The sequence below is a fragment of the Diceros bicornis genome, chromosome 18 (assembly GCF_020826845.1).
Source record: "Diceros bicornis minor isolate mBicDic1 chromosome 18, mDicBic1.mat.cur, whole genome shotgun sequence".
Taxonomy (NCBI): Eukaryota; Metazoa; Chordata; class Mammalia; order Perissodactyla; family Rhinocerotidae; genus Diceros; species Diceros bicornis.
In genome coordinates, this window is record NC_080757.1 from 46216548 (window position 1) to 46232101 (window position 15554).

Sequence of the window (15554 nt, forward strand, 5' to 3'; positions counted from 1 at the left end):
TGCCAGTCCTGTGACTGACTTCTTTTAAGATGATTCATGGTTGTTTTCCATGAGTAAATATGCTTTAGTCTAAATCCAGTTAGAGCTCTTTTGCCCCTACTTCCCCTTCCCCTTTTCCGCTTGCTGCAGCTGTTTATATTTGCATTTGGGCAAGCTAATCTGTTAGCCTAATGTACTTTTGTTTGTTTTTTAAATGTTTACTCTTTGCCTTAATTAAAGAAAGGTCAGTTTTCTCTATAAGCCTAGATATATAATTATACATATTGATGGTCTCACAGAGACTGTTTCCTAGAGAGAATTCATTTGTCTGCCACAAGCCTATTTTGCATTGAGGAGAGGCACACACTGATCTGAGCCTAGAGTGGTTATTAAATCCCTTTAAAAAACTGCTCTCCAAGGCTTGTCTTATTTGTGTGCCCTATTGGAATGTTTTTCTTTTTTGTGTTTTTTTTCCTTCAACATTTTGTTAGGAAAATTTTCAGATATACAAAAAAATGAAAGAATTTTACAATAAACACTCATATACCTACCACCTTGATTATATCACTAACATTTTACTATCCTATTTTATCACATATGTATCCATCTACCCTTCTTTTTATCCACTAATCATTTGTTACGAATTTTTAAGTAAATTACAGATATCAATATACTTCATTGGAATGTTTTGAGAGGATGGGATGGTTTTCCTGCTCTGTTGCTGCCCTGGGACTGCCATCTCTTGGGTTCAGAGGATAAGAGAGCTACATCTGTTACTAAATGGTATGGATTAGCTCATCTTTTCCCCTTAGCTCAGCTATAGTTGGAGTGGTAATTTTTCATTGGATTATTTCAGTGGATTCTGCCTTATAAAATGTCTTGGTAGCCAGCTGATATCTCAAACAAAGACACATTTATTTAGGAATATGAACTCCACAGAGAATATTCATTACCTCCATGTCCCACAGTGCCAGCCAAAGTGCTTTCTTGTTTATAGGCCCTAAATTTATTATTGGTACGTAGAAAGTGTGGCTTTCTTTTATCATATTGATCTGACAAAAGCCTTAGGTTCTGAGGTACAGAAATTGTTTCTAGGCTGTTCTTGGTGTCTACAGTTGTTTTACCATATGGTACTGGGCTAATTTTGTCTGTTCTTCCCTTGAGGCTTTTGTGAATTGATTACATTTTTAGAAAAATTTTTAAATAACTTTTTAAAATGTCAAAGCTTTCTCAGTAGAATAAAATATGATGATTACATCAACATGAGATCAAGTTATCTTAATAGAATTTTTCTCAAAAACTTAAGCATTTAAATTGAGTCTTTACTTATTCCATATTACAAATTAGCATTGGTCACATTCATGAAAGCCTCTTTTGATACAAAATGTAAAGAAGTCTCAGACCTGAAGAGAAAAATCTGTTAGTTTAGAAAGCAACTGAGTGTCTCAGTAGCTCTTCTTTCTCTGGAAAGGTCATTTCTGGCCAAGCATGCAATTCCTAAAGGGAAGTACAGCAGAGGTAAAGGAAAAGGAAGATAGCCTGGCCAGTCAGCTAAGCCTAATCATTTCTGGTCATCAGTGAGATAACTCATGTCACTTTCAGATTTAATAGTGCCATCCTATAGAGCAGTTGCAACATAATATAATAGAAAATCCCTGGATTTTGGAGTCAGAATTAGGTTTTGGTTCTAGTTCTGAAACAAGCTGTGAGACCTTAGGTTTCTCCAGGCCTAATTAGACTCAACTTAACTCAACTGATCTTCTCTTTTCTCCTTCCTCCCTGAGAGTCCTATCACTGCTGAGCCAGAGCTCAGCATGTCTGTCTGAGTGTCTTCCCACCAAGGGCACTCAGATACTCAGGAAACCCCCTGAGTGGTTAGCATCCCCCTACTATCAAATGACATCATGGAAAGTGGTGGAGTAAGGAGCTCCAAGAGTCAGTCCCTGCACTGAAGCAACCGTTAAGCTGACAAGTCTGACAGAATCAACTTTTTCAGAACTCTGGAATCTAATCAAAAACTTAAAGCAACCCGGAGAGTGCTTAATGATGAAAAAGGCTAAATTTCAGCATTTAATGAAATCTCTGTCAGATCAAAGGCTGACTGCTGAAATAACAAACAGAGACTTCAGTGACCACTACACAACAAGGAATAGAGTCTATGCAAAGATAGTTTGGAAAAGTCACTAAAAGGGACAACTGTGACCCTCAACAAGCAACAACAGCAAACCCTGGGGAATGGGGAGAAGCTGATTTCCAGAGGTACTGTATTATAATATTCAAAATGTACAATTTTCAACAAATTACAAGACATACAAAGAAAACAGGAAAGTATGGCCTGTTCAGCTAAAATAACTAAATTGACAGAAACCATCCCTGAGGATGGTTTGTCAAAGCCAAGACATTGAAATTAATAGACAAAGAGTTTAAATTAGCTGTCTTAAATTTGCTCAAATGGCTAAAGGAAACTATGGACAAAAAACTAAAGGATACCAAGAGAACAATATATGAATGAATAGAGTATACCAATAAAGAGATAGAAATTATAAAAAAGAACCAAATAGAAATTCTGGAGCTGAAAAGTACAATAGCTGAAATGAAAAACTAACCAGAGGGGTTCAACAGCAGATTTGAGTAGACAGAAGAAATAAATAATCAGTAAATTTGAAGATAAGACAGTTAAAATTATCCAATCTGAGAAGGAGTAAGAAAAAAGAATATAGGAAAATGAACAGAGCCTTAAAGACTTGTGGAACATCGTTAAGTTTACCAACACACACATTATGCAAGTCCCAGAGGAGAAGAGAAAGTGAAAGAGGGAGAATAAATTCAGCAAAGTTGCAGAATAGCCCCCGAAAATCAGTTGTATTTCTATACACCATCTGTATTAAGCCTTAATATTGTTAAGATATCAGTACTATCCGAAGCATTCTATAGCTTTAGCACAATCCCAAACAAAATTCCAACAGCCTTTTTAGCAGAAATGGAAAAGCCAATTCTTAAATTCATATAGAATTACAAGGGGTCCTGAATAGCCAAAACAAGCTTGAAAAAGAATAAAGTTGGAGGATTCACACTTCCTGACTTCAAAACTTACCACAAAGCTACAGTAATGAGAACACTGTGATACTGCCGTAAGCATACACATATAGACCAATATAATACAATTGGGAGTTTAGAAATAAGCCCATATATCGATGGCTCTTTGCTTTTCAACAAGAGTGCCAATTCAATCCACTGGGGGAAAGAATCGTCTTTTCAACAAATGGTCCTGGGAGAACTGGATATCTACATGCAAAAGACTGAAGTTGGACCCCTACCTTACACTGTGTACAAAAATTAGCTCAAAATGGATCAACTACCTAACCTAAATATAAGAGCTAAAACTATAAGACTCTTAGAAGAAAACATAGAAATCCTCATGACCTTGGATTGGACACTGGGTTCTTGGCTATGATGCCAAAAGCCACAAGGAACAACCACCAATTAAATTAGGTAATTTGGACTTTATCAAAATTAAAAACTTTTGTGCATCCAAGTACATTATCAAGAAAGTGAAAAGACGTCTACAGAATGGAAGAAAATTTGCAAATCATACGTATCTGGTAAGAGTCTAGTATCTAGAACAGATAAAGAACTACAACTCAACAACAAAAAGGCAACACACTTAAAAAATGAGTAAAGGACTTGAACAGGCATTTTTCTGAAGAAGATAGGCGAATGGCCAACAAGCAATGAAAACATATTCAATATCATTAGTCATTAGGGAATGCATATTAAAACCACAATGAGATACCATTTCACAACCACTAGGATGGCTATAATAAAAACAAAAAATAAGTGTTGTTGAGGATGTAGAGAAATAGGGACTCTTGTGCATTGCTGATGGGAATGTAAAATGGTGCAGCAACTATGGAAAACAGTTAAGTGGTTCCTTAAAAAGTTAAACATAGAATTACGGTATGACCTATAAATTCCATTCCTAAGTATTTACCCAAAAGAATTGAAAGCAAGTGCTCAAATACTTGTATACGAATGTTCATAGCAGCACTTTTCACAATAGCCAAAAAGTGGAAACAACTCAAATGTCTATCAGTGGATGAATGGGTAAACAAATTGTGATATATACGTGCAATGTGTGTTATTCAGCCATAAAAAGGAATGAAGGACTGATGCAAGCTACAACATCGATGAACCTTGAATTATGCTAGGTGAGAGAAGACAGATACAAAATGTCACATATTGTATGTGAAATATTTTAATAGGTAAATCTACAGAGACAGAAAGCAGGTTGTTGTTTGCTAGGGACTGGGGGAGGGAGGAATAGAGAATGACTGTTTGAGTATAGGGTTTTCTTTTAGAGTGACGAAAATGTTTTGTAACTATATAGAGGTGGTGGTTGCACAACACTGTGAATATACTAAATGCTACTAAATTGTACACTTTAAAATGGTTAAGTTGATGTTGTGTGAATTTCACCTCAATAAAAACAAAAAAAGAATTTTTGTGAGAATTTCTATAAAAACCTATACCATGCCAGAAACATAGAAGGTACTCAATAATATGATTTTCCTTCTTTCTCCTCTCTTTCACCCCTGCTCTATGCTTTAAAATGTGCTAGACATTATCTTTCCCTTTAGAGAGCTTATGATCTGGTTGGAAAAACAAGATTTAAAATGTTAATGAACAGTGTAAATCAGCATATAACATAAGCACTAAATTGTATGGTATAAACTTAGTTTTGGAACAGGAAAATGAATGAGGACTCAATTAGGGAAAATATTGTAGAGAACATGAAAATTAATATGGATCATAACATATAGACAGGGTTTAAATAAAAGAAAAGAGGCATTTCAGGTAAGAGGGACAACCTGCCCTAAGGCACAAGGACTGGAATGGAGCATACTCTGAGGAGTACTCAGTCAAGTACTCAATCAAGGTACTCTGAGGAGACTGACTAGGTTACCTCAAATGGCACTCCGAGGTTGTGAGGAATGGAGATGATAGAGTTGAGTTATGTTACATAGACCCTTCAAAATCTGGTGAGGAGTTTAGATTGGAAATGGCAGAAAACTTGGCCATTGGAGATTTTAGAAGGTAAATGACATGATGCAATCATAGTAATAAAGAATTAGTCTGATAGAATATGTTAAATGGAGTGGCTGAGGCAGGAGGTGAAGTTAAGGAAGCAATATAGGAAGTCGGAAGAGTAACAGAAGCCTGAACTAGGATGGAACCATTTGGTAGTGAACAAAGGTCACTAATAGGAGATCTTTCAAAGAACAAATTCACAAGACTTGGAGACAGACTGGGATTGCTAGGGCAAGTTTAATTTTTGACTAAATAGCGAGAACTTTCATTTTAATTATAATCTTGAGATGTATGTGGGCTCTGATAAAATGACAAAACACTTCTTTCACCTTTTCCCTCTCTTAATACATAAAAGTTCTTTTAATAAAGCTCTCTTATTTCCTTCTATGATATTCATTCATTCAGCAAATATTTATTGAGCCTTTACTATCCCAGACTATATGTTGGTGATACAGTGATGGTTTCTGCCTTCACAAAGTTCTAGTTAAGGAGACAGGAATAAGCAAGAAAAAAAGAATAAATAACATTGTGTCAGAATGTGATATGTGATAAGAAAATAAAGGAATTACTATTTTTGATAAATTCTCTGAGAGAAACAAAAAAGCTGCTAAAAAGGAATAATGGGGGATAAGGAAACCAACTTTAAAAGATTATGAGGGGAAAGGAGGAGGATTGGCAATAGATGTTAGCTCAGAGCAGGTCTTCCTCAGCAAAAAGAGGAGGATTAGCATGGATGTTAGCTCAGGGCTGATCTTCCTCACACACACACAAAAAAAAGATTATGAGGGGAAGCCTGTCCAAGAAAATAACATTTAAGCTGGAATATGACAATGAGAAGACGGCTCCCATGTGAACAGCCAAGGAAAGAACATCACAAGCACTCAAAATAGCAGGTGGGAAAGAAATGGAAAGACCAGCATAGCTGGGGCATAGAGTGACGGGGAAGTGATGTGAGATGAGGAAGGCAGTGGTAAGCAGAGACCAGATCATACAGAGCCTAGAAGGCCATGAGCAGGAGTTTTGATTTTATTCTAATACAGTGGAAAACTACTGGAGGATTTTATGTAGAGGAGTGATATGGTGGTCCTTTCTCTCATCAGACAGGCACTGGTCATTCCATTCTAAGCTAGGGCTACCAGAGGAATAGCGGATGAGAAGATAGGTCCCTTTCTTTTTTACTACCTCTGCTTTGTTAATGCCTATGTTGTGAGCTCCTTGCTCTTCTCAGCTGACTACCCTTTCCTGTGTGAGCAAGTGCTTAGAGAAACTCATCTAAGTTTCTTTGCTCTTTATGTAATGTAAAAATAGTTGTCAGCTAACTTGTCTAGGACATTCAGACCTCTATTCTACACATAGTCCTCATCTCAGTGGCCTACATAAAATATAGGAAACAAATAGAATATTTATGCCCAATTTTGATGTTCTGTAGAATTCAAACCCAGAGTTGAGGTCTTGAATGAGTATAGAACTGCCTCCTTCCTGATCTGGAGAAAATTAAATTGTTCACAGGATCACAGAAGAATGTTGGTATGGCTCTTTGATTTTTGTATAGAAGTTAACTGACTGAATCGTTTTGTTTGCCTCAGTTGAAATTTAAATTTGAGCATCCCTCTGATGTATCCAAAGATTTAATCCTTTTCATCCAGATGTTGAGGCTTTGTCCCTAATTCATATTTAGGGGGGAAGCCTACAGAAAGAAAGCAGGAAAGCTATTTCTATCCAACAGTAAATCTCTTCTTGATGTATTGAGATTTTAGGGCTCCTCAGCTCCTTAATCCATCAGACTTGAAACTTTGGAAAAATCTTTGACTCCTTCCTGTTGCTCTCTCACCACGTCTAATCTTTTGACAAGTCTCATACATACCTCCACTCTTTCCGTTCTCACTAGTGTCTGCCTGGTTCAGGGCTTCATCACATCTTGCCAGGACCATTGCAGTGAGGAGTCTCCTAGATGTCACCAATCTGACTCTTCCTTCTCCTGTCATCCTGTACTAGTATTAGATCCACTTAAATGAATCACCAAAGGAAGTGCAAACCAACTATTCAGCCTGGCATTCAGACTGTCCTCGCAGAAGTAGCCAATTTTATATCTATTTTCTTATATATGTATTTTTTAATTGTTGTACAACAGCTAAAATAATTAAAATTCTAAACTAAATATACTTTTTTTCACTTTTAAAAAATGTATACACAATGATTGTGGGAGAAAAATACCCAGAATATATATGCTTCTTTCACTTAACTGATGTAGTTTAATTAATTGTTGGATTGGGCAGTGGTTATTCCGTGACAGAAGAATCAATGATCTTGATTGAAATATTTGCTTCTTTTGTCTTGGGTAAAATACCAACCAATTCATTTTTAAGTTTTTTTGATATAGCTAAAATTCATATTGAAAAATTCTTTTAAATATTTGTAATTAAAAATATTATCATGGGGCTGGCCGGGTGGCGTAGCGGTTAAGTGCACCCGCTCTGCTTTGGTGGCCCGGGGTTCACAGGTTCAGATCCCGAGCGCACACCAATGCACTGCTTATCAAGCCATGCCACGGCAGCATCCCGTATAAAGTAGAGGAAGATGGGCATGGATGTTAGCTCAGGGCTGATCTTCCTCACAAAAAAAAAAAATATATGTATATCAGTCATGTCATCTCTTCACCACTTTGGTTTTTGCATATTACCTTCTATATGCGTATGCTTTATAAGTTATAATCATAATATACATTCTGTTTTGTATCCTATTTCATTAAATTTTATATCATAAATATTTCCATGATTCTGCAAAATCTTCAATATTTTATATTTTAATGGCTATAAAAACTTTGGTTGGTATACTATAGTGTTTTAAATCATCCTAACACCATACATGCTGCAAAGAACTTTGTGTGTGTGTGTGTGTGTGTGTTTTATTTGTTTCCTTAGAATAAGTTCTCAGAAGCAGGATTTTGAAGTGAAAGTGGTGTTGCTAAATTTTACTATTTATTTCCTTAAAAGTCAGACGTGTATATAAGCCAAATAACATTGTTTTGTTTGTTTAATTATACAAGCAATACAGGTGCAAAGACATTAGGTGAAAGTTTGGTTTCTGCTTCCTTGGCTGCTTAACATGTTGAAGACCTGTTAAACCATCAACACTTTTAGAGGCTTTACTTCCCCTAATAATATACCTGCTAGATTAGAGAAAAATAACGTCATGAACTTAAAGGAGTTACTGTTTTCGTTGGTATTATTAAAGTAACAGACAAGTCCTCTTTACATTCTTTTCTACAGGACTGATTTTCAACTGATATGTACTGGTATGGCCATGTTGGTTGTTAAATGTTGAAATACGTCCTTACTGGTTGGTAAAGAGCTGATGCCATCAGCCATCTGGATGCCCCACCACAGCCTGGCCTCTCCCCCAGGAACTCCAACCCTACATCTCCCCACAATCCAACAATTAAAAAGTGATCCCCAGGCGTAGAAGGAGGCCTTAAGGACCCTGCTTCTTTACTACTTTTGCATTCATCCTGATTGCTGGTGCCCAGGCCATCCCCATTGTTTAATAAGTTTGACTATCACCCTGATTTCTGACTGTTCCGTAAATCATTACTGTTTTAACAGTGTTTGTGTTCTGCCAACTAGAGTATCAAATGGCTGTAGCTCATCTGCCGTTGCTTTTGTGTGTAGAACCAAAATTCAGAGTTTTATTATTTTCTAAATAACCCAGAATACCATCGCACTGTAACTCTAATGGTCTCCTAAACCACACTGCTTTTTTTCTTTATTTTTCTCGATGTTGATGGTTTGGCCTAAGTTCTGTGTTCTCTTATTATTCCTTCCAGTTCGCTTTGCACCTTATAGGCCTCCAGATATCTCCCTGAAGCCTCTGCTCTTTGAAGTGCCCAGCATCACTACAGAGTCAGTGTTTGTTGGCCGGGATTGGGTTTTCCACGAAATAGATGCTCAACTTCAAAGTTCAAATGCCAGCGTGAACCAAGGAGTAGTGATCGTGGGAAACATTGGGTTTGGCAAAACTGCCATCATTTCCAGACTGGTGGCCCTCAGCTGCCATGGTACACGGATGAGACAGATCGCCTCAGACAGCCCACATGCCTCCCCTAAACGTACGTATTCGTTTTTAAAGATCTCCCTGTTTGTTGCTCCAAAATGTTTTCTGACATACTTATATTAGGTTTCATATCCTTTTATTTTGTGGTCTGTAAAACCTGACTTGCATGTGAGGACCATTAATTCAGAGTTGAGGGAAAGAGTATAATACTCTGTTTACGTTTAACCCACATATCCAGCAGTCACCTAAGTGTGACAGAAAAAACCTTTCTCTCAGAATAAATTTATGACTCTTTCCTACTAGCTGTCTGACTAGTCTGTCCTTTGGATAATGACCACAGCAATTGCTTATAAGAGCCGTTTGCATCCATCAGTGTCAGCTTTTGCTCAGCCTGTGCCCATGTCTGCCTGTTACATGCCAGCACAACCTGTTTGTAGCCTTCGTTTTCTTTATGTCAGTATCGTACTGCTCGGGCTTGAACTTCATTGTGTCCTTGAAGGGTTTCTCCTGATTCCTTGTGAAAAGATGCTCAGATTTCATATATATTCGTGCTTCTTTCACCATAGGCAGGGCACAGCTTAACAATCTCCACTAGGATCTTGTTTGTTTATTTTTAAAATAGTTATGGTCCTTAGTTCCAGGCACTCTCTAACAGCTTAGCAAACATTAATTCATCCAATGCTCTTATCAGCTCAGTGAGGTAGTTCCTGTTATCTTCATTTCACAAATAAGTGATCTGAGGCTCAGAGAGGTTAAGTAAGCCTCCCAGGTTTCATAGTCAGTAAATGGTGAAACTAGAGTTTGAACCTAAGCAGTCTGGTTTCAGAGGCCATTCTCTTATCCATTTTGCTATACTGCCTCTCCTTATTAGAGAAACTCACTTGAGTAAAGGAGATAAAAGGAAATGTAGAGATGTTCTTCCTGTACACACTATGTATAGAACCAGTCTACCTGGCTTGTATTAGTTACAAAAGAACAAAAAAAAGAAACTATGGCTCTGCTAGTCCAAATCAGTAGTCTAGCTCACCACACATTTTCAGATAGCAGCCAGTATAAATGATTTGTTTAAGATCATAGCTACAGAGTTCAGCACAGTGCTAGAAACTCAACAGGAACTCATTGAACACCCTCCAAACATCCTGGCTTCTTGTTGAAATTAATTAGCAATCTCATGTCCTTAAGTAGGCAGATTGCCTCTGGTAAATTTATGGATATATAACATGTAGAAAAAGAACTAATGTCTAGAAAGAAAATTGGTTGAATCAAGAGTCCCCGTTTACCAGAGTAGGTAAGAATTGGTATGAAAGAATTCTTCTTTTAAGAGCAATATCATGCTTAGTTTCTACATGAAGCTTTTCTAAGGTGGATTGGCATAGTATCATAGGAGTCAAGAGCCAAGAGTTTGAGTCCCAACACTCAAATTGACTATACTTGGTAACCTTGAGAACTTTCCTTTAATTCTTTAAATTTCAGTTTTCTCATCTGTAAAATGAGGAAGTGGGACTAGGTGATCTTTAAGATTTGTTTCTGTGCTAAAGTTCTGTGATTCTAAGAACATCTTAGTGGTTGAAAGTAATTTTCTACAACTATTCCAGTATTTTCCTTTGAGTGCTTATATATCACATCAAACTACTTCTTATCTGAGTAATCTAAGAGGTTAACTATTTGAGTGAGTCAGAAAGAAAACCAGATAGCTAATACTCTGACCCCTCTGTATATCACTGTTGCAGATAATAGAATGGTAGAATCATGTATGACAGAGGATAAATCCCAAGGGCAAGAAGAACTGCTTTCTCAGAAAGCAAAGTTCCCTGGAGGTCCCCTACTCTAAGCCTAGGAAAGCAAGAGTTAATAGAAAACAGTCCAGGTGCTCCCCAAAGTGGAGGTTTTTTTTTACAGGTAGTTCGTTAAGTTATTCTTTTAATATCCATTGCCTTTTCTCTCCAGAGAAACTCTAAAAATATTTAGATACTCTCATTCATGAGATGAATGTCCATATATTGAGACTGTGAATTTGGCCTGATGGTTAACTTTCAAAACTTGAAAAGGTGTCAAAGGAGATAGAGTGTGTGGTTATGTATTTATCAGAATTACACAGAATCAGCACTTGCCTTGGACAAAATAATTTTTATTGTAAACTGTTGATGTCCAAACTGCATTCTACCTCTTCCATCTTAACTGAACCACTAGTCCTTAAGAAGGGTCAAGAATAAGTGACTGATGTAGCGCAAGTTATTTTTCAGCATAAATCTATTTCTGTGTGAGCCAGCACTGGAAACATTACTGGCAGTAGCAGGAGTTTTTTCTTTAATGAGTAAGAATGATGTCTGTATAGAGAGAGTTGGCTTAAATTTTACAGAGTTTAGTTTACATTAAGCTTGAATAGGTTTATTTGGAATCCCACTGGCTTTTCTAACCCTCAGTCAGTGATACCAATGATGTATTTGTAGCAATGGAAACAAGTGGAAAATTATTGGAGCTCCCAGCTTCCATCTCTGCATCATCTGTCTTTCTTTCTCCTGCCCCTGCCTCCTCCACACCGAGCAGTACTGCTGTGGAAGATGTGAGCAGTTTAGCCTGCAGTACTGCATTGCCTGGTTCTGTCCTTCCCCCACAGACATTTAGCCCCCAGCCCGCCCCCTCCTTGTCATTTCCCTGGGAAAGTACAGAAAAGCTGTAAAGGCAGGCGCTAGCCTGTCATCCTGCTTTCCGCCTACACCCTTCCCAAACCTGACTCCCACATCAGTCTCCACCACCACCATCATCACCAACTCCACAATACATACACACAAAGAACAAAAACATTTTGTGAAAATAGACCTGTTGTGTAATTCGGGCATTATTACATTAACTACAAGTATGCTCAGCGCGGTAGTTAGGAAGCTCTGTCTAATACAAGACTATATTTTCCTATCACTGAAAGTCTCAATGTAGTTATTGTTTGGATTTGGCATTTGCCAACAGCTGCCAAGCCCCCAAACAGCTGTTAAGTAAGTAAGCCCTACCCTCCCTACTCTGCTCATTTCAGAAGTCTGTTCTGCCAGTTTGCTGTGCACACTGACTGCTGCCTACCTATTAACTTTTATTTCTCCTGTTCTCTAAATACCAAACAGAAAGTAAAGACACTCAAACAAAAAAGAAATCATCTCCAAAAGGAAATAGCTAGAACACGGAGGGTATTCAGACAATAATTACCTACAAAATCAAAAGCAGATAATGGGGAATGGGGTGGGGAGAGGGATGAACAGAAATGATACAGTGACAGACAGTGACTGAACTTTACCGCAACTCACACATTTCTTGAGGCTTTTTCACTGCCGTCTCCTGCACTTACCCTCATACAATTATTCAGAACTCTATCCAGTGACCAGGGAATTTACTCTACCAGTTGGATGGAAGAAGTCTCAGTTCAGTCCTATTGGTAGGGAGTTAAATGAGGACCACCTTCCCCTATTCTCCATCTTTCAATAGCTCTTGACCATCAAATAACAGTCTACTTATTTTGATACCCATTTTCAAAGTATGATCTTTATTCATAAATATAGTCTATATTTTCTAGTAGTAGGAAAGACATTTTCTAAATAACAAGAACAAATGGAATTTTTAATTTTTTTTTAATTTTTTTCCCCCCAAAGCCCCAGTAGATGGTTGTATGTCATAGTTGCACATTCTTCTAGTTGCTGTATGTGGGACGCGGCCACAGCATGGCCGGAGAAGCGGTGCGTTGGTGTAGCGGAGCGTGCGCACTTAACCACTAAGCCATGGGGCCGGCCCCAAAATGGTATTTTTAAAACAGCTTTATTAAGCTACAATTCACATACCGTACACTTCACTCATTTAAATTTTCAATTTACTGTTTTTTAATATATTCCCAGAGTTGTGCAGCAATCACCATAATCTAATAGAACATTTTCGCTCCCCCTAAAAGAAATCCCATGCCTGCTAGCAGTCAATCTCATTCTCCCCCTAACTCCCTACTTCCACCTCTAGGTAACCACTAATTTACCTTTTTGGCCCTAAGGATTTCCCTATTCTGGGAATTTCATATAAATAGAATCATACAATATATGGTCTTTAGTAACTGGCTTCTTTGGATGAGTGTAATATTTTCAAGGGTTATTCATACTGTAGCATATATTTTGTCTCATTTCTGTCTATTGTCAAGTAATATTTCCTTATATAGATATACCACATTTTGTCCATTCATCACTTGATGGACATTTGGGTTGTTTCCACTTTTTGGTTATTATGAATTTTGCTTCTTTGAACATTTGTTTACAAGTTTTTTTGTAGACATATGTTTTTACTTCTTTTGGGTACATACCTAGAAGTAGAATTGCTGGGTCATAGAACAAATGGAATTTAACCTTTCTTTGGTTCAGAGTTTTATAATTATGTGATGCAAACTATCTCATCTTTTTAATCCAGATGTGGATGCCAACAGAGAGCTGTCACTCACACAGCCACCTTCAGCCCACTCATCTATCACCAGTGGAAGCTGCCCAGGAACTCCAGAAATGCGCAGGCGGCAGGAGGAAGCTATGCGGAGACTAGCCTCTCAGGTACAATAGGATTCCCAGGTTGCGGGCCTGCTAGTTCCATTTTAACATCAAGGGGGCAAAGGTAGGGAGACCCTTGGCAAAGTGAACAAAAATATGTACAGGTATACCATGAGAAGATGGAGAAAAGTTTCTCTTTCTTTGCTGTTCCTAGAAAAATACTTTATTATTATGGAATCAGAACCTTGTTGTTGGAAAGGCCCTTACAAATAACCAAAGTCCCATAATGAATAGATAAGGAAGTTGAGACTCAAAGAAGTTATATGATTTACTCAAGATCACAGTATAAGTAATCGATAGTTTTTTATTTTCATTCCTAGCTCAAAACTCTTCCTGTTATACTGCACTGTCTGTAATATTTTTTATATGTTTGGGTTTTAAATTTCTATTTTTATCAAAGTAACATATGCACATAGTTTGGAAAATCGAATAATGCTCAAAGACTTATAATAAAAACCAGCCATTCACTTCCCCTCCTCAACCCAACCTCTCCCCAAAGGCAGCCACTTTCAACTCTTAAGGCTGTTTCTGTGATCTTTACCTCCATGTTCGTAAATAATATTCATATACTGCTATAACTTTTCTCATCAGTTTTCCACATTATCTATGGCTTCTTATTATGGATGGTGAGAATTTTTCCTTCCTCCCTCCAACATCTCAGTACAGTTATATCACGATTTTTGTCTGAATCCATGTTATAGTATTTTCAGCATTAATACTATGCAAACATGGTTCATTGTAGAATCAAGAATAACATTTCCTTCTTGAGCAATTTTGTTTTTCCTGAGGTTATTAAATGCCTCATTTTAAAATTTGCTTATTTTTCTTCAAACCTATGGCTGTCATTCCATAACCCTTAATAGCTTTGTAAAATTCCTCTTAATACAATTTTCCATCAGTTACGTTTTTCCCCCGGAGACATTCATCCTAGAGCCCTCCATTAAGCTCAGTCTGGACCTAGGATGCTCTCAAGGCTTACCACCTGGTTGTTATCCTGGAAATTCCTATTCTCTTCTGTGTTTGATCCCATGTCATCATCTCTCTTGATTTTGTTCCTCATTTTGGTGAAGCACATCCTTCAGTAGCTTCCTAAGAAAGAATGCATAGGAGATAAGTTTTTTGAGACTTAATGTTTCTAAAACCATCTTTATTCCATTCTCATAGGTTACCATTTGTTTGACATAATATAATTCTAGGTTAAAAATGATTTTCCTGGGGCCAGCCCGGTGGCACAGTGGTTAAGTGCGCATGCTCCGCTGTGGTGGCCCAGGGTTCACAGGTTTGGATCCCAGCCGCGCATCAATGCACCGCTTGTCAAGCCATGCTGTGGCAGGCATCCCATGTAAAGTAGAGGAAGAGGGGCATGGATGTTAGTCCAGGGCCACTCTCCTTCAGCAAAAAAACAAGGATTGGCATTGGATGTTAGCTCAAGGCTGATCTTCCTCACAAAAAAAAAAAAAAAAAAGATTTTCCCTCAGACTTTTGAATGCATTGCTCCATTGTCTTGAGCTTTCAATATTGCTATTAAGTAATATGGTACTATTCTTATTCCTAATTCTTTTTTTTTTTTTTTTTGGTGAGGAAGATCAGCCCTGAGCTAATATCCATGCCAATCCTCCTCTTTTTGCTGAGGAAAACCAGCCCTGAGCTAACATCTATTGCCAATCCTCCTCCTTTTTTTCCCTTTTTCTCCCCAAAGCCCCAGTAGATAGTTGTATGTCCTACTTGCACATCCTTCTTAGTTGCTGTACGTGGGATGCCGCCTCAGCATCGCCGGACAAGCGGTGCGTCAGCGCGTGCCCGGGATCCGAACCGGGGTCGCCAGTAGTGGAGCGCACGCACTTAACCACTAAGCCATGGGGCCGGCCCCCCTAATTC

At 37.9% G+C, this 15554-nt stretch overlaps 1 protein-coding gene across 7 annotated transcripts in view; it reads left to right on the forward strand.

Moving 5' to 3' along the window:
- The window catches only part of TANC2 (tetratricopeptide repeat, ankyrin repeat and coiled-coil containing 2), a 401816-nt gene that overhangs the window by 298482 nt on the left and 87780 nt on the right, over positions 1 to 15554 (forward strand). For all 7 annotated transcript variants that reach the window (XM_058561308.1, XM_058561312.1, XM_058561306.1 and 4 more), the window contains 2 exons: positions 8891 to 9172; positions 13546 to 13679. In XM_058561308.1, coding sequence (XP_058417291.1) covers positions 8891 to 9172; positions 13546 to 13679 — 416 coding nt within the window. The remainder of the gene's footprint in view (positions 1 to 8890; positions 9173 to 13545; positions 13680 to 15554) is intronic.